The sequence below is a fragment of the Eptatretus burgeri genome, chromosome 1 (assembly GCF_056783735.1).
Source record: "Eptatretus burgeri isolate ZD-2024b chromosome 1, Ebu_testis_v1, whole genome shotgun sequence".
Taxonomy (NCBI): domain Eukaryota; kingdom Metazoa; phylum Chordata; class Myxini; order Myxiniformes; family Myxinidae; genus Eptatretus; species Eptatretus burgeri.
In genome coordinates, this window is record NC_140961.1 from 98,642,461 (window position 1) to 98,665,757 (window position 23,297).

The window sequence follows — 23,297 nt, forward strand, 5'->3', positions numbered from 1 at the left end:
AGACCTTCAGATTCGGACGGAAAAATTGAAAATGGAAAATGAAATTAAACTTAAGTAAAAATGTGGTGTAATGCAAGTAAAAAAACACAACCCACACCACATCGAGGAAATGGAAAATTCTCAGCTCAAGGAGACTGACGAGGAAAAACATCTGCGAGTATTAATTCACAAGACTCTTTAAACGTCCTCTCCATGGGCCTCAACAGCCAAGAGAGCCAACAGAGTTCTTGGTATGATATGAAAAACTTTTCATGCAGAACGAAAAAGTTATAACACAACTGTACAAGTCCTTTGGTCACCCACACCTTGACTATTGCCTGCAAGTTTGGAGTCCCCATCTTGAGGATGATAAAGAGTTCTGGAAAAAGTACAAGTGAGGGCCACCAAACTCATCGCAAGTATCAGATGGTTTATTCCACTACATGAAGTTAGACTGAAAAGATTGAACCTGACAACATTGGAAACTAGAAGAAGACACAGAGACCCACTCTAAACTTACCGCATGTTCCATCAGATAAACACGAGAATTGAAGAGTTACTCTTTGAAAGAATTGCAGGTACAAGGGGTCATTCACTGAAACTAAAAAAAGTAACGAGCTTGTCTGGATGTGAGGAAATACTTCTGCAGCCATAATGGTGGACAAGTGGAATAAACTATCAAACAGTACAGTAACCACCAAATCAATACTGTCCTTGAAGAAAGAACGATCAAAGCATATGGGTTTATAATGGGATACAAGTATCCTATTTAACCAAACCATACACCATTTTCTTCCTGACCAAAGGATCCTGGCGTGTGGTACTTCAAGGTGATTCAGGTTTGTGGGATACACCAATCCATGTGTCATACACCTCCAAAACATGGGTGAGGTGCCTAATCCACAAGACTTTTGTCGAGTTCATGAGTGTTTCTTGCGCTCTCCACTCGCTCTCTTTGCTGCGACACACTCGAACATGAGACACACACACTCTGGCCTCGCTTGCACATTGAAGTGGCTTCATGAGTTTGCTGCTGTTTCTTGTGCTTCATGCGTCGGTTCTGGAACCAGGTTTTGATCTGTAACATGCGGGAAACACTTTGGCATTTCCACATCGGCAACTATGGAGATGTTGGTGGTGGAAGGTAAGGGGGTAGAGGGGAAGGATAGGGTCTGAAAGCAACTTTTTCGTTGCTTTACTTACAATAGGATACTGCCAAAAAAACGTTTTTGCATTATATATATATATATATATATATATATATATATATATATATATTTATATATTTATATATATATATATATATATATATATATATATATATATATATATATATATATATATATATATATATATATATATATTTATATATATATATATATATTTATATATATATATATATTTATATATATATATATATATATATATATATATATATATATATATATTTGTTACGTCTGAGGGGGGGGTATGCATTCAAAGGGTAATTAGGATGTTTAATTAGGTATGCCATGCTGTTCGAGTTGTACCAGGATCTCGATGTAATAAGTAGCAATTCAGTGGTGATAAGTTGTCTAGTAAATGTCCATTTCTTCAAGGGGGAAATGATAATTGTCACATAATTAGATAGGGAGACGGATTAGGGTAAGTGTGTCTGCGTAAACCCTTTTAGTATTCCCTGGAGGCTTGCCGTGACGTAACAGGACAGTGCTGCGGATGGCTCCGCCCCTTGATCACGATTGGCGGAAGGCGACGGCGGAGGGCCAATAAAACGGCTCGATTGGAAGTGATGAGGACTCGAGTATAAAAAGGTTCTGTTCGGGAAAAGAAGTGGAAGAGGAGTCATAAAAAGAAACCGTCTTGTCGAGGCTGTGGGTCTCGGAGCGTGCTCTCTTATTGCGCTGGTTCGTTCCTCGATTCGTCGTGTCTCGTGGCCTTGCTGTGCCTCGTGCCTCACCTCGGTTGGCTCTGGGGTTCTGCTGGCTCGGAGTACAGGGCCGAACGGAGGGCGGACTTGACTCCCTCTCCTGCTCGCATCTTGGCGCCAGAACTGGCTCCCTGGCGACTGTGAGCGGACTTGGGCCGACACCAGGAGGTCTACAGCACCACGGTGTCTCCTGCCCCTGACGAGCGCAACGCCAGCTCGTTCGGCGCCAATCCAGGGACTGTTGCGTCTACACCACGGGCCAGCCTGACCACCAGGACCAGCTACGTTTTGTGTGTGTGTGTGTGTGTGTGTGTGTGTGTGTGTGTGTGTGTGTGTGTGTGTGTGTGTGTGTGTGTGTGTGTGTGTGTGTGTGTGTGTGTGTACCTGGCACCTTAGAGGGTTTGAGATTTGTATATCCATTGGAATTGTTTGTGTTTTCCCCACGCCCGAACCCACACCACCATCCCGTCGAATCGCCCCGGATCCCTCCTCTTGCCGAGTCTTATTATTATTTCTGGTTAGAGAAATAAACATTATTAGCTCAGTGAAAAGCGACTCGTGCCACCTTCCTCATCCCGATTGCTGTGGAGCGATTAAAACCGCCATCTTTGGGTTATAAAAAATAAACCGCCTCCATCGTTTCGGCTCATTCTACGTTGGCGGGACTGTTCAAGTCCCGTGGACGTCACAATATATATATATATATATATATATATATATATATATATATATATATATATATATATATATATATATATATACATACTTGTATACATACACACATGTGTTTGTTATCATATAAATTATAACCTATAAAGTATTGTCATGTCCAGGGGGTTTGCCCCTGCCTGGACGGATAGCCAAACAGTTCTCAATTGGAAGCAAACGTGTGATCCTTGGAGATTATGGTGCAAGCGGGAAGGGAGGGCGGCAAGGCACGTAACAGACAGAAGCACAGCACAAGGGTTTATACTTGAACCAACGACAAGTAGACAACATAAGCAACTTAAATAAATCAAATATTTACAATGATAATAATTCAAAGTGTAAAAAAAAAAACGGAATGTGAGGTAAAACTAAACTCTTATTTGAGGTGCCTCCACACAGACTTTAATACAGACAAGGGGATAGAATAAATAAAAGAATAATCCTCCCTTTGTCCCGGAACTTTGCTGTGTGCCCAGAGATGAATTTCTGGAGCTTGAGGTTCGCCAAACTGCATCATGACTGTGTGGGAAAACGCCCCCAAAAATGGCGCCAAACTGCTCTCTGCAGGAAGCGTACGGGAGGTAGTTTGGGCAGTGATATTCAACACCAAGGCTCAGAAACTGCTGTGCAGCTTTGTTTCATGATTGCACTTGCCGACGCCGCTCCTCTGCAAAATGGTGTCACCTTCTTCCCCGATGGCATAACACGAGGCTTCGAGGCACGGTCTCACACGACCCAGGCAAACAATCAATGGCCAGCGTCTTGCTCCATCACACGGGCAAATCCGCCTCAGCACGAACAAGAGAATCATGCAGTCTTTTTCACCATGTCGAGGGAAAGCCAGCCATGATGCCCTTCCCTTCCAACCACCATCTCCTCACTCGCTTCTCCCCCACACCTTCTACTTGTCCCGACTCTGCTCCTAACTCCTTCCTCCTCTCTGATGTCACACCCATTAATCATCCACTCCAGGGGCATGGTTTGCTAGTTGTCATTCCCGGAGGTGGGGTTTTCGCCCGCTTGGAAATGTCTGGCTTGATTGTTGTTGTTTTAAGGATGCGATTCCTTTTTATCACCGGTCTTGGAAATGCAAAGACATAGGAAAAGGTCACAGGGGGCAATCACATACTGGAAGAAATTATCCTGAAACCCTACCTCATTAACACAGCACCACCCCCCCCCCTCCCGTGTGGTGACACGTAACAACTTAAGCTGACAGTTTCCCTACTTAAGTTATATTAAAATGTCTCCTACACATCCACAGATCACGATACTCTATATAATCCTATCTTTTTGATGAAATTTCTCCATCTACCCTACAAACATAACAGTATTTTATAGGTGATAAACTTTTTATGGTGGTTCTTAAAAGTGTAATGCACCTCTGTGCAATGTTCTGTCACATATACCTGTGTTTCGTTCAGGCTCAGCGTTCCCGCAAGTTTGAGGCGCTCATGTGTAGAGAGGTAGTGCTGCAACTCGAAGCACCGCTCCAGCTCCCACAACTGCGATTCCGAGAATACAGTACGAGCTCTTCTGCGGCGCCATTTGGATCGTTCAGTGGGCTCCAGAGGAAAAGTGGATGAGTCAGGCATGCGAGCCAAGTCTGCAGTTTGGAACGGGACCAGAATTATATGGCAAAAACGCACGTGCGCACACACGCGCACACACACACACACACACACACACACACACACACACACACACACACACACACACACACACACACACACACACACACACACACACACACACACACACACACACACACACACACACACACACTATTAGTGCTTGGCCGATATCTGCAATTCTTAAGAAATCGGCAGATTGGAGTCAGTGTGATTACTGAATGCAATATGTACTGTATACAACCCAAAAACCTTGAATGAAATTAAACTTAAGACAAAGTCATGAAGCCGCTTGGGAGCATATGGAAGCTCCTCAGCTCACGTTGCTTTATATATAAATCCACAATACGACGTAAAAACGTTTAAAAAACACCTGATTTTCACAAACCTTGCTCCAATCAAGTGTTAGGCTACCTTAGTGACTGTGAAAAGTGAAAACAGAAATTGAATTATAGTTCAAATAAATGCGAGGCCACTCAAAGCAAAAGCATTTTCAAGAGAAAATCCTTTCCCACATCATTAAACATGATGTCTAAAGCATCCATGAATAATCCTCACATAATTTAACAGCTTAAAACATCAAGCATGTGGTGAAATGCATAACTTCCATGAAGTAATTCATTTAGACATCTTTATTAGAAGAAAACCGGTGCTGCCCTGCATCTATTCGAGGTCTGACCCAGGATGCCATCAGCTAGGCCCAAATTTAAACATGAATAATTCCACCATTATAATTACAACTATTTGGAGGTACGAAGATAAGGCATTCGATGATATCACTAAGGAAAATGGGAAAAAAACATTTTGAGCACTTTATCGTCAAGAAATTGTTGTGGCTTGTTCCAAGTCAAGACATGGTTGAGCAGGCCAAAAACCATGGTGGCTTCAGACCCCAGCGAGGTAACCCAGCATACGCCTCAATACTCCAGAGAGCAAAGTGGCCGAGGATCGCCTGACAAAGGATGTAATTAAATAAGGCCATTAATTATCTTCAAAAGGGGGTTTTCAATTAACCCAAACATCCAATTTTCACTCATGCACTTCCTTTGAGTTCCCTTAGTATGCATGCATATGCCTGGTGTTGGCTTAATGGTTGGGGTGGTGGGCTTGGGATCCTGGGATCCTGAGTTCAAATTCCACTCAGCTGTTGAATTAATACCAGGTGGGGCTGACTGCCTGTCATCCTTCTGAGGTGGGCAATATGAGTGCCAGCTTGCAGGTATCCTGTGTCGGAGTGGTGACCTATCCAGGATTGTGCCCATTAGCCAAGAAGACTGCTTAGGCAGCACCAATGCTCTGCACAGAGTATGGTCCAAATGGATGGACGCAGAATGCGTGCAAAGTTTCAGGCTGCTAGGTTTCATGGTTTTGGAGTTATGGAGGATGGACACACACAGACACAGATGCACAAGTATAAGATATATACAAAAATTGTTGCAAATATGGAAACCATGAGCACACAACAGCCAGGTCCTATAAAGCGTGTCTGTCTGGGTCTGCGGCGGACTGCATCCCGCGCATTGGAGGTGTCTCGTCTGGCGCGTTGCAGCGAGCGGTTGACCGTTTCATCGGGGGAGATCACCTCGTCTCGCCTCCTCTGGGTTCGGCTCCCCTGGTCCGTGCATTTGGCAACCGGAGCTCCGGGAAGGGGTGGACGACCAGCCGCGCGCTCGCGGCCAGGTAGCCAGCCGTTCAGACTCCCAGCCGAACTATCCTCCTCGGCTGGAGAGCCAAATAAAGACCCGGCTGGTCCATTTTCTTTTTGAGTGTGTGTGTCTGTGTGCGGGCCTGTCTTGTCTAAGTAGAATTGTTAAGTGCTTGTGTTATTGTACATTGGTTGCATTGCTTTTATTCAGTTATAACTCTGCTCTGTGTTCCCCTCCCTGATTATTGTTATAAATAAATACCCCTTTTGTTGAATGTACAAGCTCGTTTCTGTGTTTCTTTCATTGGCTTAGCATGGTGCATGTTGGAAAATAGCGAAGCGGAAAATTGTTCATTTGGTCCGGCGCAGCTCTGAGCAGTTACCTGTGACTCGGATCGGACAGAGTCTGCTGAGGGTGTGGTTCTCCGGTAGTTAGACTGCATGGGTATTAAGGTATATTGAAATTGGCAATTGACCCTACTCCACGTGGTCGACCTATTGGCGATATTCGGTCCGATAAGGGACCCGTGACCTTTCGGATTTATCTGAAAGATACGACCTAAATTCTGGGTGTTCGGTGGAGCCGACTCTACTGCTCCCCCTAGCGGTCGTGCTCGCCACCGAGACCCGGCCTCACAACAATATATGGGGTAGTCAATGGTCCTCCGTCTAATACCGTTTACATAAAGGTCACTTGATCTAATTACCGGGGAACACTTGCTTCATCCAGATCACCTTATCAGATCAGATCAGATGCAGCCGAGTGGAACTGCCAAGCACGTACTGGTTAGGAAACTGATCGTTGGGGGATAACGTGCGGGCCATGCTGGACAAATGCAAGAAAACACGAAAACGAGCTGAGAACAATTCTATAGAAAGCATTTATTTATAATCAAGCGAGGAAAAGTATGTGGCACAGTGAATGGGCTTTTATTTCATGTACAGCAGGGGATAGCAAGGATTTTGTGGGGTGCAGCAAAAGACAAGTAATCTTACAAAAGCAGACAGTGCAGAGATATCCCGTTATATCCTCTACAATCTTAATCTATGCTCGGACGCGCGCGCGCGCACACACACACACACACACACACACACACACACACACACACACACACACACACACACACACACACACACACACACACACACACACACACACACACACACACACACACACACACACACACACACACAGGATTAGATAGCCAGAGAGAAAGAGAGCAGGTGAGGATAAATGACCTCTCAATACCTGGCACGGTCAACAGACCAACTCAACCCAGAATGCTTCAGGGGAGGTAGGTGAGAGGAATACTGGTTGCGTCTAAGTTGTGGGAGTCAGAGGTGTGGTGTAGTGCAATGTGGGGCATGTGGTGTCATACCAGAGGAAAATGGGATTGCGAGTTAGTAATGATGCTCTTTGTGCATCCAAAGAAGACAAGGAATATATAGAGAGAGAGAGAGAGAGAGAGAGAGAGAGAGAGAGAGAGAGAGAGAGAGAGAGAGAGAGAGAGAGAGAGAGAGAGAGAGAGAGAGAGAGAGAGAGAGAGAGAGAGAGAGAGAGAGATAGAGAGATAGAGAGATAGAGAGATAGAGAGATAGAGACATAGAGAGATAGAGAGATAGAGAGATAGAGAGATAGAGAGAGAGAGAAAAAAAAAAAAGTCTGTATGTGTGACATGTACCTCCGTGGGACGCTCCACCTGAGTGTTCCCACCATGTGATATGGCGCGTTATCTCTTACTTAATTACTTTGCCAGGGCGCGTGGCAATGTGCGCTCCACACTGGTCCATCTGGCTGCTGGGGGGTGGCAAACGGTAATTCTGGCAAATGGCTGCTTCATGCAGTCCATCCAACACCACAAACATGGCATTGTAGGCCAGGAATGATCGCGAGGCTGGCAGTTTGTCACATGCAACGATGCGCAATCTGAGTGGTGTGGTGCCGAAGACAATCCGAGTCATGTGGTGTTCCTCAAAAATAGAGTGGTGAGTTATAGCGTTTGTGGTCAAAGTGGTGAGGCTTGGTGAGTGAGGTGTGAAGTAAGGTGAGGTGCCGATTCGGAATTGGCGCACAGATTTGAATGAAATAATGTCGCGCGATCCACGGGTGGTATAGTGTGTAGTGGAGTGGTGTGGTGGATCTGAGCCATGGGAGGCATCGTGGGGTGTTTATTATCAATTGCCTAATGAATAGCGTGTGTGCTTGTATGATTGTTTTGTACTGTGGCTACAAGGAAAGGGTTGGAGTAGGAATAAGAATATGAATTAGAGATAGTTACTACACCGAACTAGAAGACCCATGCAACACACTTCGTCCCATTAACCCACTAGACATGAGGGGAGGACCAACTACATGAAGACTAATGAAATAACTGCCTGGGGATCACTGTATGTTGGGTGCCAATGCCATAGAGGCATGCGGTTTTGCAGAACCGCAACAATATGTATGTCCTAGCGATACCCGTGCACATGCACGGGATAGCAGTACAACATAGCTGGTAGCAGACGACAGACCGTACACGGGGAATGACAAAAATATGCATTGTGCAAAATGCAAGTGGTACTATGGAATGCCAAGACTTCCCAAACATTGTCAGCATGTCAGATAAGTGCCACAGCAATTTAATAGGGATCGTGTGACGGCGAGCTGAGTTTTTTTTTTTTTTTTTTTTTTTTTTTTTTTACCTTGGTCGAGGCTCGTATGAGAGCTAACACACAACTCACAGCAAGGAGGCATGAGACAAGAGGGGCGGGAGTGGAAGGGACAAAACATTGGGGAACAGACACAGGTGAACTGTGGAAGGGAGAGGGATGGGGATGGGACGGGGAACATGGCGAGGGGAAGATGGACATTAAAGGGACTTTCAGGAAGGAAAGCAGGAGAATTGAAGGAAGTGGGCTTGGGTGGATTATCGGGGGTAGAAAAGATCGAGGATTTGGATGGGGGAAGATAAGAGGTGGTGGTGAACAGCTGTTTTGAAAGCCTGAAGGGAAGAATGGGAAAGAATAGAGTGAGGAAGTTTATTCCAAAGGCGGGAAAAAAGAGGAATGAAAGAGTGAAGATGAGCAGTGATTCGTGATTTTGGTAGTTTTACCAGAAGGGGGTTGTTGGCGGACCTTGAGCGCCCTGTGGAAATGTGGTTGGGACAAATCGCAGAGAGAGCAGGGGGGCAAGGCTGGAGAGGAGTCGGTAGAAGACAGAAAGACCACCGACCAACCTGCGGTGATTGAGTGAGAGGCCCAAAGACTCAGCTTCATTGCGGGAGATGCCAATGATCTTAAAAGCCCTGGTTTCGACAGCGTGAAGTCGAGAAAGGTGGGAGGCAGGAGCACCAGCCCAGAGGGGAGAGCAGTACTCCATCAGGCTACGGACAAAAGCTTTGTAAGTGGTCAGGAGCTCAAGAGGGCCGAGGAAGGACTTTGCACGACGGAGGATTCCCAGCCGCCGACTGGCTTCTGACTCAAGGTTGGAAATGTGGCTTTCCCAGGAAAGGTCATGGCAGATAGTGAAACCCAGAAGCTAGAAATAAAAGAATTCATCCAGAGGATTGTTGTGAAAGGGGATGGTGGAATTTGGTAAACGGTCCTTTCGAAGAGACATAGTGAGAGTGTGAGATTTGTCTGGATTGAAAGACATGTTCCACGTGTTGGACCAGTTTGTGATTTTATCCAGATCTGCAGTGAGCGAAGAAGCTGCTGCTTGCCGGTCTGAGGGATGACAGATGGTACGGCAGAGGGTTGAGTCATCGGCAAAGAGAAATAGAGGATTTTCCAGAGAGTCCGAGAGATCATTGATGAAAACCAGAAAAAGAACAGGGCCCAGAACGCTACCTTGAGGAACTCCAGCCTGCACAGGAAGAGGGGATGAAAGAACTCCATTTAGGGCCACACGTTGACTGCGACAGGAGAGGAAGTCTGCGAGCCATGAGTGGAGATGGCCTTGAATACCATGGGAAGAGAGTTTGGTGAGTAGGGCAGGGTGCCAGACTGTGTCAAAAGCACGTGATATGTCCAGGGATACGGCTCGGATTTCCTGTCTGGCATTGAGGACCTCCATCCATTGATGGGAGAGCAGTAGCAGCATATCTAGGGTAGAGTGACCTGGTCTGAAACCAAATTGATGATTGGAAATCAAGCCATTGGAGAAGAGGAAGGATTTCATGTCTGAAGCGATTTTAGTGTGCAAGCTTGGTATTATAATAGAGATTATTGCAAGCAATGGAAAATTCCTGGCATAGTTTACCAGCTTGTCTTTGCCAACCCATAGGACCCTCTCTCATGTGGTAGCTAGGCAACATGGGCATGGCATGTGTTTTATTGTCTTATGATAGGACATTGAGTACACATTGTGGCAGTGTAACATGCTGTGTGTTGCGTGCATCTCACATCTCACAATCTCAAACCATTCACGATGGCTAACAACGGTGAATCGCCTCTTGTGTCTGTATGTCTCAACCGAGAAGCCATCGAGAAACTTGGTTCATTTGGCCAAGTTCATCATGCGTGTGTATGCACCTATGTGGTATGCGAACATCAAAAGCAAGCCATCATGCAAGGATGGAGCTCGTCGTGTGTTTAACATGACTCAGAAATCACGATACATATTGCCTGCTCACAAGAAGATTATCGATCCCATAATTCAGAAAAACGCGTACTTTGCGCACACCGAAAATCTTCTGCTGTGTATGGTGAGAGATGAAAGAGCACCCATACGCGAGTTGGCTCTGAGGAGAATATTGAAGGCACGGAAAGAGAAAAATGAGACAGATTGTTCGGTGCGGCAATTTGTTGTTCCAAAATTTAATGTTGATGCGAAGGATTACACGGAAATCGTGGAGTGGATGTCGTGTAACGTGACGGAACCACCGATATTGCAGAACATGACGAATGATGAACTGTAGGCATTAATAAATGAAACTGGAATCCCATCAGTAGACTTTCAGCGTTAACCTTGCCATACACAAGCCATAGAGCACGGAATCAAACTCGTAACCGAGGCGTCAAAGTTAGTGTGTGGCGAGTCATCGAGAGACGGATTGATCAGAAATAGGCAAAACTCAAGGAACAAGATGGTAAAGTTTAGTACCAAGAAAGAATATAAAATGTAATTTTCTGACATTGACTGCATATTTACTTATGGCAATGACTGTTTGATTAACTTTTATCAAGTTAGTTTTCTCTGAAATATCCATATTCGTTTATTTTATTTTACCGTTTATGTCATATTTGAGAGACTTGGGCTACCTGAAGTCATTAAAGAAATTAAATAAAATTTTAGTATATCACTTATTATTATGTGTTACATCTTTTAAAAACTATTCCAGACCAAAAATATGAAAATTACAAAAAAATATTCATTTTCACTCCACCCTAATATATATGTATATATATATATATATATATATATATATATATATATATATATATATATATATATATATATATATATATATATATACATATATTGTTGCGGAAATGGCAGTTAGTGTGTTATTAAATATAGGATTAGCCCAGATCCCCCATTAAATGCATGTTTAGCCAGGTTGTTTGGTAAATGGACGCTACATGCGTGTCAGGAGGTGTAAGAGGCTGTTCATTGTTCGTACATTGGTGGTGGACCGAGAGGTTCTTCTTCTTCCTCACTCTCCGGCCAATAGTCCCCGCCCAGCGCTCTGAGAGGGGGAAGTGGCCTAGAGAAGGAAATGAAACTGAAGGGAGGAGCCAGTGGGCTTCGAGGCGAGCGAGCGAAGAAAAGGCAGTGGTGGATCTGCTGGGAGAGAAACTGAACCTGAGTGTGCCGAGTCTGCCATTTTTGGCAGTAAGAGAAACTGCCTGCACATCGAGTCTGCGATTTTGGCAGTAAGTGAAACTGAGAGCGTCGAGTCGAGTGATCGACTTTGTCGAGGAGTGGTTTTGGCCGGCGGTGTCTCCTCGGGCACGGACCCAGCCTGCAGAGCCCAACACCTCGATTTGGCCTTGTCTGGTGAACAGGCCAGGCCTGGACTTGTATACTAGACCTTGGGAGAAACCAGCTGAAACCCACCATCAATCGATCTTTCGCTCTGGTGCAGTCGATCTTGCAGGTCTGAACGCACAGAGGTTGCGTGCGTGAGGGCTGCGACACATGGACGAGCGCCATTCTGCCACGCGGCATGCTCAAATCCGTGGACATCGGCTTGTCACGAGCCACATTCGTGCTTTTGACACTTTCCTCTCGTCCATGAAACATCACCAAGTACTCTGTGTCTTGTCTGCATACTGTCCATGTCTTGTCTGCATGTCGTTTAAGGTTTATCTCGTTTGGGTCACCTTCGAAACCTGTAATCCGTACTACCTCCCTAGTTAAGAACGGGTTATAGATTAATTATAACATTGTCGTGAATGCTTTGCTTGTGTTGTGTTTCCCTGATGTGTCACCAATAAATCTGGCTGATTCGTATGAAGTTGCCACTTTGAATTAATTTGTGCCGTGCTGAGGAACGATCCGCTCGATTTGGATAAACAAACCAAAATGGTTACAGACTGGCAGAATTCGCTCGGTCTCTGACATAACCAGTCTGTAACCGGAGTCTATTTCCCCAACTGGTAAGGTCCAGGGGTATGTTGGTATCGCGATTCGAGACGCGTGACCCAAGGCCTGTGCAGAACCAGCCAGCGTTATAACCCCGGAGACGGCGGTGGTTACGGTGGCGCCGAATCTGTAACATTTGGCTGTCGAGAGTAGGGGGTGAAAACCCAAACTAGTTATGAACAGTGATTGACGCACTTGTCCGAATCCGCCCCGCCACCGCTGAATCCTTAACAATATATATATATATGTATGTATATATATATATTTATATATATATATATATATATATATATATATTATATATACACAAATAATTATATACGAGGTCCGTCTATAAGAAATGAAATATATCTCACCTGTGATTGAATATTCAGTGATGGTGACCAGAAACCATTTGAAAAATCAAAAAAAATTAATGGTTGTCAAGGTTACCAGCTCCACCCACTATGATATCTCCTCACTGAATTTTTACACTGAATTCCCATTTGTACCAATAATATACTCCAAAAATTTCTCATTTCAAGTGAGACATCTACGATGAAATTAATCAAACGTATATGATCAAAAATCAAATCACGATGTTAACTTGGTTCTTTTAAACGATACAATGCATGTATATTTGAGGTTATATTGGTGAAGTCAGTTAAGATGGCACCCCTTTTTCTACAAAGTCTCTGTGTACCCTCGAGAGTTACGTCTTTAGATGAGCAGTAAAAATACAGTCGTGTCCAAGGGGTTGGCCCCTACCTCGATGGATATCTGACCGATTTCCTTTGGAGGCTTACAGCTGAGATTCTCGGGAGATGATGGCGCGCACGGGACGGCAGGGCAGCGAGGACAGAGGCACAGCACAGGGGGATTTATTCTCGAACCCACGACAAAGACAACACAAACAACTTAAATAAATATGGGGTTTAATGAAAATAAATCAAATATTTACAAGGTCAGGTTCGATCTGTGACCTGCTACAGGTACCATGTAAACCTGTACTAACCTGTTCCATGGTCGGGTTGTCGGCAACTAAACCGTCTCTCCCACCAGGTTTTCTGGTGAGGAGGGTGTTTGGATATGGACACCCAGCAGGATTAAAAACAAAACCTGTCAAAGGGCGGAGGAGCTCCTTGTGAGCCAACGGCCATCCATATCTAGTGCCCAACTGTGTCGGCGGACGTCCTCCTGCAGTTGGGTTACTTTTTATGAGGAGGTTGGTGGCAGGATTTGCACTCTGGCCACCGTAAAACCCTTCATTCCGCAAAACGCAAAAACGCAAAAAAATCTGAAAACCCACTCTGTGGGAGTACCTCCTGTGCAGCTTCCCTTCGCAGGGCAGCTCACCGGATGACGGGATTGGGGCAAAGCCTTCGGGACCCCCAATCTTTGATGGGAGGGAAACCACGGGGTAACATCCCTGGGTCAGATTGCGGGAGAGTGTGTCGGAGTGGTGCTGAGGTGTCGTCCACCAGACGGCGGTCTCCTTGGGTTAACCTGAGGCGGTCCCTTCGGGTGGGTGCCTGGAATGTCCTATCCCAAAGAGAGGATGATCACCTGTCTCTGTTATCATCTGAGCTCAAGCGTTTGGACATCGGGATTGCAGCTCTCTCTGAGGTTCGGAGACCGGATTGCGGCGAGATAATGGTGGGTGGTTACACCTACTATTGATCTGGTCGCTCTGATGGTTACCATATCCAAGGAGTTGCTGTAGCTGTGTCCAATAAGCTGACCCCAATGACAATTGAGGTAACACCGGTCAACGAGCGTATTATGAGATTAAGGATTCGTCACTCCTTAGGTGTCATTTCCCTGGTCTCTGTTTATGCTCCGACTGAGGCGAGTGATCTCACCGTGAAGGATGCATTCTGCGCCACGCTCGAGTCTGTGGTTGATCAGTGCCCCAGACGAGATACACTTCTAGTCTCGGGGGATTTCAATGCCTCGACTGGAACTGATAGGGATGGTTATGAGCTGTGTGTTGGTCCCCATCGGTCAGGAACTATGAACCAGAATAGCACTAAGTTCCTTGACTTTGCAAGAAGTCATGGACTTAGGGTGGCTGGTTCATGGTTTCAGCGCCCACAAGCTCATCGCTGGACTTGGTATTCCAACGCTGGTGGTGTGGCAAAGGAGATTGACCATGTCCTCATTGACGGTCATTGGAGGATGATGCAGAACTGCAGGTTCTACCGGAGTGCTCAGTTCCTCAATACTGACCACAGGCTTGTTGTAGCAACTCTAAAGCTGCACCTTAAATCCTGGAGAATGGTACCATCCCAGCCTAGGCTGGATGTTGGCAAGCTCAGGGATGAGAGAGTAGGTGAGGAGTTTGCGAACAGGCTGAGTGGCCACTTGGGGGGTCTGGGTGCTTTGGGGGGTCCTGAAGAGTTGTGGAGTGCCTTCAAGACCACCGTCCTTGATGTTGCCGGTGGATGTCTTGGAGCTCACCGCAGGGCAAAGAAGAATTTTGTCTCTCAAGGGACACTGGATACCATTGACCAGAGTCGCAGGGCCAGGCTGAATGACAGAGCTGAGCTGTTCAGGGAGCTGAGGCGTAAAACTGTACGTGCACCGAGGGTGGACAAGGAGACCTATGTGCGAGAAATCTGTGAGGGGGTAGAGCATCACCTGTGGACAGGTGATTCTCATCCCGCTTACAGGGGAATTCGCACATTGTGTTCATCCAAGCCCATCCCTCGGAGCACTGCAGTTCGAGCAGAGAGTGGTAGGCTCTTGACAGAGCAGTCTGAAGTGAAGGCCCGCTGGGCCGGTTACTTTGAGCGGTTGTACCAGGCTGATCCCCCAGCTGTCGAGTTGGACGTCAAGGGTGTTACAATCCCTGTTGCTGACCCTCGAATCAACTGTGGTCCACCTTCGCTTGTGGAAACACGGGCTGTGGTGAACCAGTTGAAACGGGGCAAAGCTCCAGGGATCTGTGGCATCCATGCTAAACTTCTCAAGGCTGGTGGAAGTGCTGCACTCGTGTCGTTGCATGCAGTTTTGTGCTCTGCCTGGAACACAGGCATCATCCCAACTGACTGGAAGAGGGGCCTTGTTGTCCCTCTCTGGAAAGGGAAGGGTAATTTCCAAGACTGCAACAACTACTGAGGGGTGACGCTGCTCTCAGTGCCGGGCAAGGTCTTTGCTCGGATAATTCTTGATAGGGTTCGCCACCATCTGCTTGAGCACCAGCATCCAGAGCAGTCAGGCTTTACACCAGAGGTCAACGATTGACCGTATCCTTGCCCTTCATGTCCTCACCGAACGCAGATGAGAGTTTCGGCAGGGGCTGCTTGCAGCCTATGTTGATCTCTGTAAAGCGTTCGATTCAGTGAATCGGGATGTCCTCTGGAGGATTCTTGGTCTTCGTGGGGTGCCACCAAAACTGATCGATCTGATGTCTGAACTCTACTCTGGTACTGAGAGTGCTGTGAAGTGTGGTGGTACCATCTCTGACTTAGTTCCAGTTGTTGCAGGAGTTCGTCAGGGGTGTGCACTGGCCCCCACACTTTTCAGCACTTGTATGGACTGGATTTTAGGGAGGATGTCAGAGAGATCAAGCTGCGGTGCAGCGTTTGGGAATGTCAAGATCTCGGACCTTGATTTTGCAGATGATGCAGTCATCTTTGCGGAGACTTTAGACATCCTTTTTGGGGCCCTCGAGGTGCTGAATGAGGAGTCGGAGCCGCTGGGATTACGGGTTTCTTGGGTCAAAACTAAGATCCAGGCTTTCGGTGACATCTTGGATGCTGCTGTCCTGTCTGTGTCTGTTTGTGGTGAGGATGTTGAGGTCGTGGAGAGATTCACTTACCTTGGCAGTGATATTCATGTCTCTGCTGGCTGCGAGTCAGAGGTCAATAGAGGTCTGGGTCGGGCCTGGGGAGTCATGGATTCACTGGATCATGGGGTGTGGCGCTGCCGGTACCTGTGCAGGAGGACGAAAGTCCGAGTCTTCAGGTCCTTGGTGCTTCCAGTCTTGCTCTATGGATGCGAGACTTGGACTCTGACCAAGGATCTGAGACGGAGACTTAATTCCTTTGGTACCAGGTCTCTTCGGAGAATCCTTGGCTGTCGCTGGTCGGATTTTGTGTCCAATGAGCGGTTGCTGAGAGAGACTCGGATGAGATTTGTTAACTGCATAGTCCGTGAGCATCAGTTGCGGCTGTATGGTCATGTGGCTCGTTTTCCTGATGCTGATCCTGCTCACCAGATTCTCTCAGCGAGGGAGTCTCATGAGTGGAGGAGGCCAGTGGGCCGACCACGTGCCTCGTGGTTGCAGCAGGTTTACCATCATCTCAAGGAGATGTGGATGGGCCTGGCATCTGCCTGGGGGATGGCCAGACGGACACCCCTGGAGTACCGGCGGAAAGTGGACACAGCGACGCGCTGTTCTGGCACATGCTCCCATACCTGACCCTATGGTCATTCAACACGGGATGATAATAACGGAACGTGAGGTAAACTAAATCTAATTTTGAAGCGCCTCCACAAAGACTTTAACATAGACAAGGGGACAGAATAATAAAGAAAAATCCCTCCTTTATCCTGGCACTTAACTGTGTGCCCAGAGATGAGTTTCTGGAGCTTGATGTTCCACAAACCGCTTCGTCACTGTGTGGGAGAATGTGCCTAAAATGGTGCCAAGCTGCTCTCTGGGTGAGAAAACGTACATGAGGCAATTCAGGCGGCGATACTCAACACCAGGGCTCGGAACCTGCTGTGCAGCTTCTTTCATCGATCACACTTGCTGCTGCCACTGCACTGCAAAATGGTGCCATCTCCTTCCCCGATGGCACAACACGAGGCTTCGAGGCTGGTCTCACACAACCAAGCCAACAGTCAATGGCCAGTGTCTTGCTCCTCCATGTGAGCCAATTCACCTCAGCACAAGCACGAGAATCGTGCAGCCATCTTCACCATGTCAAGGGAAAGCCAGCCGTAATGCCCTTCTCTTTCAACCACCATCTCCTCACTCGCTTCTGTCCCATCCTCCTTCATGTCCCACTCCTAACCTAACTCTCCGCTCTCTCTGACGTAACGCCAATCAATCATTCACTCTGGGGGCATGGTTTGTTAGTTGTCATTCCTGGAGGCAGGGTTTTTTGTCTGCTTGGACAGGCAGCTCGGTTGTTACTTTAAGGGTGTGATCCCTTTTTGTCGCCGGTCTTTTTTTTTTTGTATACCTTGTCGAGGCTCGTGTGAGAGCTAACACACAACGCACATCAAGGGGGCATGAGACAAGAGGGGTGGGAGTGGGAGGGACAAAACAGTGGGGAAGAGACACATTAGGAGATCTGTGGAGGGGAGAGGTATCGGATGGGGAACATGGGGAATAGAAGATGGACATTACAGGGACTTTCAGGAAGGAAAGCAGGGAATTTGAAGGAAGTAGGCTTGGGTGGATTATCGGGGGTAGAAAAGATCGAGGATTTGGATGGGGGATGATAAGAGGTAGTGGTGAACAGCTGTTTTGAAAGCCTGGAGGGAAGAATGGGAAAGAATAGAGTGAGGGAGTTTATTCCAAAGGCTGAAAAAAAGAGGAATGAAAGAGTGAAGGTGAGCAGTGATTCATGATTTTGGTAGTTTTACCAGAAGGGGGTTGTTGGCTGACCTTGAGCGCCCTGAGGAAATGTGGTGGGGACAGATCAAAGAGAGAGCAGGGGGGCCAAGGTTGGAGAGGAGACGGTAGAAGACAGAAAGACTACCGACCAACCTGCGGTGATTGAGTGAGAGGCCCAAAGACTCGGCCTCATTGCGGGAGATGCCGATGATCCGAAATGCCCTGGTTTCTACAGTGAGAAGCCGAGAAAGGTGGGAGGCAGGAGCACCAGCCCAGAGGGGAGAGCAGTACTCCATCAGGCTACGGACAAAAGCTTTGTAAGTGGTCAGGAGCTCAGGAGGGCCGAGGAAGGACTGTGCACGATGGATGATTCCCAGTCGGCGACTCCCAGTTGTTGAGAAAGTGGATGGGTGGGTTTTCTAAACGGTCCTTTCGAAGAGACATAGTGAGAGTGTGAGATTTGTCCGGATTGAAAGACATGTTCCACGTGTTGGACCAGTTTGTGATTTTATCCAGATCTACAGTGAGTGAAGAAGCTACTGCTTGACGGTCTGAGGGATGACCGATGGTACGGCAGAGGGTGGAGTCATCAGCAAAGAGATATAGAGGATTTTTCAGAGTCTGAGAGATGATTGATGAAAACCAGAAAAAGAACAGGGCCCAGAACGCTACCTTGAGGAACTCCAGCCTGGACAGGAAGAGGGGATGAAAGAACTCCATTTAGGGCCACACGTTGACTGCGACAGGAGAGTAAGTCTGAGAGCCATGAGTGGAGATGGCCTTGGATACCATGGGAATAGAGTTTGGAGAGTTGGGCAGGGTGCCAGACTGTGTCAAAAGCATGTGATATGTTCAGGGATACGGCTCGGATTTCCTGTCTGGCATTAAGGACCTCCATCCATTGTTGGGAGAGCAGAAGCAGCATATCCAGGGTAGAGTGACCTGGTCTGAAATCAAAAAAATGCAAAAATATTTTTGGAAATGCAAAAACATAGGAACAGGTCACAGGGGGCAATCACATATTTGGAGAAATTATCCGTAAACCCTTCCTAATTTAACACAGCAACCCCCCCCCCCCCACAAAACACTTAAGCTCACAGTTTCCCTACTTAATTTACATCGAGATGTCTCCTACACGTCCACAGACCAAGCGACTCTATACCATTCTACCTTTTCCATGAAATTCCTCCATCTACCCCACAAACATAACAATACCTTTAAATTGATGTATAGGTTGTATTTGTACTCTGTTCGGTTTTTGAATGATTTGTGCATTTGAGAGGTCAAGTGACTCCTCCCTCGCCAATTTTACCGATCATGGTAAGGTCTTAATTGAGAGTTATTTTTCACATTTGATACCATATTTGACGATTGGAGGTTACCACCTCACCAAATATATCAGTGTCCGGGTTGAAATCTGAAAGAAAACGGGCTTTTCACGAAGCATTGTCTATATGGATCTATCCTGGCTGAGATGGCAACATATGGCAGCTCATGTGTTTATAATTTACGAATTGTGAGAAAATAACTGTTTAAAACCCCCTTTTTATGTGCATCGTGGTAAACAATATTCTCCTATAAAGTTTTGTGGTGATTGACCTAAAGAGCTCGGAGGAGTAGGGTCACAAACAAACAAAAAAACAAACATACAAACAAGCAAATATATATATATATATATATATATATATATATATATATATATATATATATATATATATATATATATATATATATATTTTCATCTTTCGGCTGCTCCCGTTAGGGGTCACCACAGTGGATAATCTGTAATGATCCGCATACTGATTTGGCACAGGTTTTATGCCGGATGCCCTTCCTGACGCAACATTGGTCGCCTCTTACTACGCAGGGATATGGATTGGGTATCACCATGATTCCAGGCTGCCCTACACCCTCTCATTGCGCGGCCCAGTGCAGAGCACCTGTCCTCAAGCAATCCTCCAACCCAAGCCTCCGAGTAGCCAGATTATAGGTGCACGCCACTACGCCCGATATATATATATATATATATATATATATATATATATATATATATATATATATATATATATATATATATATATATATATATATATATATATATATATATATATATTTACACCAAGCAGAATTCAAACATTTATTTTGCAAATTTAATTGTAATAATCATGATTAATTATATTTTTATAAGCAATTTAAGTTGAAGATTTCAGAAAAAAATTTATTTTAAAAAATACCCTTAGGACATGCACATGGGAGAGATAGGTGCAGCCCGGAAGTTTGGTATGATGTCACAAAACTTTGAGGGAGTAGTTCAGTGACAACACAATACAACACAACACAACACAACACAACACGTGATAGACGCTGCACAGATTATATATATATATATATATATATATATATATATATATATATATATATATATATATATATATATATATATATATATATATATATATATTGTTGCGAATTCGCGCCCGCCGGCGTGCGAGCGGCCACGTAACTCGAATCGCGCACGTCGCCCACCGGACGGACAATTCCGTTGTGACCCTCTCGGACTAACGCCGGGAACTAGTCACGGGTGGGCCTTTCAGCCTCACCACGATCGTGCCAATCAGCCCCCCGTGTGGGATAGGGTTGTTCGCCAAATTCGACCCACAAAAGTACCCACACGGACGGTAGACCGGGCGATCGCACCTCGCCGCAGGTCGACTTCGGACACGGGCCACTTTAAGCGACCCGTTCCTTACTATCGGGATAACCGAGCGGTGTTATCGTCAACCTCGAAGGTTCCGATTAATTGTCGGGCGTATTTAGCCCACTACCAACCCTTTACGTGAAGTAAGATGGAGATTCAAATAAAGAAAAGACGAAGCGAAACGGGAAAAACAGTTCAACATAAGGCACATTTATTCCGCGGCAAACGGAAAGCACACATATACAATTACAACAATTATGCACCAAAAGCAAATGTAACAAAAGGAACACAACAATTATGCACCAAAAGCAATTGCAACAAAAGAAACACAATGCAGATCTACTACCAACTACGCGAGCACACGGCAACAATTACACAGTTTTACTTTACAGACGGCGCCGACAACACATATACTCAAAATCAAAAGAAAAGGGCCACCCTCAACGACAAGGGGGCAGATGGGCCTGTGGGCCGAGACTGCGTCGAGCCTACCCGTCTTGTGATGAGCCGCAAAATGGCGGCGATGCCCCGACTCCGCGCTCCTCCGCGCTCCTCCGCGGGTTTCGTTGGCACTGCTTGGAATGGGGTGGGAACGGGGCCCCCTTTTTGCACTATCTCAGCGCGGGGGGGGGAAACAGGGGGGGGTTGTTGATGCTCTGGGGAAAGAGGCTAGCTGGCTTGCTTGGGTCCCGCGACGAGCGACTCCACTGCGCCCTCGACCGCGTCCCGACTTCCCCTCTCTGCAGCTCCCCGACAGACTCCGAACCCCGACAGACCGACTCTCCTCCAGACCCATCTTGACTGCTGCTGCCACACTTCGCCGCCGCCACACCTCTCCAACTCGCCCGAGCCCGAAACAGAAAACTCTGAATTCGCCCCGCGCTCGGCGCTTTATAGTGCAGCAGGAGAACCCATATGCAGATTTCCGGATCAGGATGGGCTCGGGGGCGGAGCCACGCTCGCCCATTTGACGGAGGAAAAGTGGGCGTGAACCTCCCCTGATCCTCGAATTTGCATATACCGATTCTACTCCGACGCGCCTGGAAGCGGGGCCAAATCGCCCCGCGCTTAATGATTGGACGGATCAGAAGTGGGCGTGTATCATTCCTGATCCGACTTCCCCCCCGGAAAGGCCGCTTTTTGCACCCGAGGCTCGGCGCGCGTCCCGCACGAGGCCAGGACAGCCTGACGCTCGGCGTTCAAAAGCGGTGCGGGAATGGCCGCAGAAGAAGAGGCGAAGGTGGTGGAGGGTCTAAAGTGGCGGTCCCTGGCCACGGTGACGCTTGGAATGGCGGTGATGCGATGGTTGCGAGAGTGAGTTGTGAAGGTAAAGGTCGTGGCTGTTGGCGTTGTTGTTGTTGTGAAGCGGCGTTGCGGTTGGTGGTTGTTGTGTGATGGCGGTTGAGACGTGGTTGGTTCAAAATAAAGATAGAAAAGAAAAAACAGCTATCTTAAAGGGTCGCAGCCCGAATGAATCACATTTATTCCCGCTAAACAACGGGTTTGGGCTCACTACACATGTACTTACAGAGATATCTCACCTACGGGACCTGAATGGTGGTTTGCGAATTTCCTCAACCACAACAATATATTGTTGTGGGCCGGGTATCGGCTGCGAGCATGACTGCGAGATGGAGCAGTAGAGTTCGGCTCCACTGAACACCCGGAATTCAGATAACTCTGATGGTACGGGTCCCTTACAGGACCGTGAATTGTCAATAAATCAACCGCGTGGGCACAGGGTTATTTTCCAAACTTTAAAATACCCAGAGGCCGATGTGGCGAACTACCGAGTATTCACACCCTCGACGGAGCTCGAACGGGACGAGCTGTAACCATGCTCGACCCGTGTGTAACCCGAGCGGATGGTTACCGAGGTCCCGTCAGTCCAAATGCACACAACTATGGCAACAATGGACTTTTTAATTCCCCAACACGCACCGTGCTTAGCCAATGAAGGAAAGGACAAAGACGAGCTGAAACATTCAACAAAAGGAATATTTATTTACAATAGGGGGACGGGACACATCAAGGGCAGAGTTAAACCGACTATAAGTAATAGTTAAACTGACATTATAACGAATAATGTACAGCAAAGCACTTAACCAGTTGCTACTTAAAGACGGGCCCACAGGACACACACACACACACACACACACACACACACACACACACACACACACACACACACACACACACACACACACACACACACACACACACACACACACACACACACACACACACACACACACACACATACCCCAAAGGAAATGGACCTTCCCGCCTCGTGTGGTTTGGCCGAGACGAGCGAACCAGGATGAGACCAGCTGTGTCGAGATGAGACCAGAAGAAGCGCCAGCGAGATGAGTCGAGATCAGCACCAGAGATGATCAGCGCCAGCAGACGGGGATCAATTCTCCTCCTTTTACTCATCCCGCCAACCACCACACTTCTTTTTTTAGGAGGGAGGGGCTTCTTCTCCAGACCACTCGCCTCCCGATTGGTCGGACCTATCGCGCGATTCCCTAGCCGTCCTTCTTGGGCAGGCCTGCGGTAGGCGGGGCAACTCCCACCCCTCTGGGCG

General features: G+C 46.9%; 1 protein-coding gene across 2 annotated transcripts in view; it reads right to left on the reverse strand.

Moving 5' to 3' along the window:
* Window positions 1–389: 389 nt before the first annotated feature.
* Window positions 390–23,297, reverse strand: part of LOC147035036 (uncharacterized) — a 44,140-nt gene continuing 21,232 nt past the window's right edge. For both annotated transcript variants that reach the window (XR_015061111.1, XM_085892869.1), the window contains exons 4-5: window positions 4,024–4,220; window positions 390–1,057 (exon numbers count right to left, since the gene is read on the reverse strand). Coding sequence is in view for 1 of the 2 variants with exons in the window: in XM_085892869.1 (XP_085748995.1) it covers window positions 875–1,057; window positions 4,024–4,220 (380 nt within the window). In the remaining variant the exon portion in view is untranslated. The remainder of the gene's footprint in view (window positions 1,058–4,023; window positions 4,221–23,297) is intronic.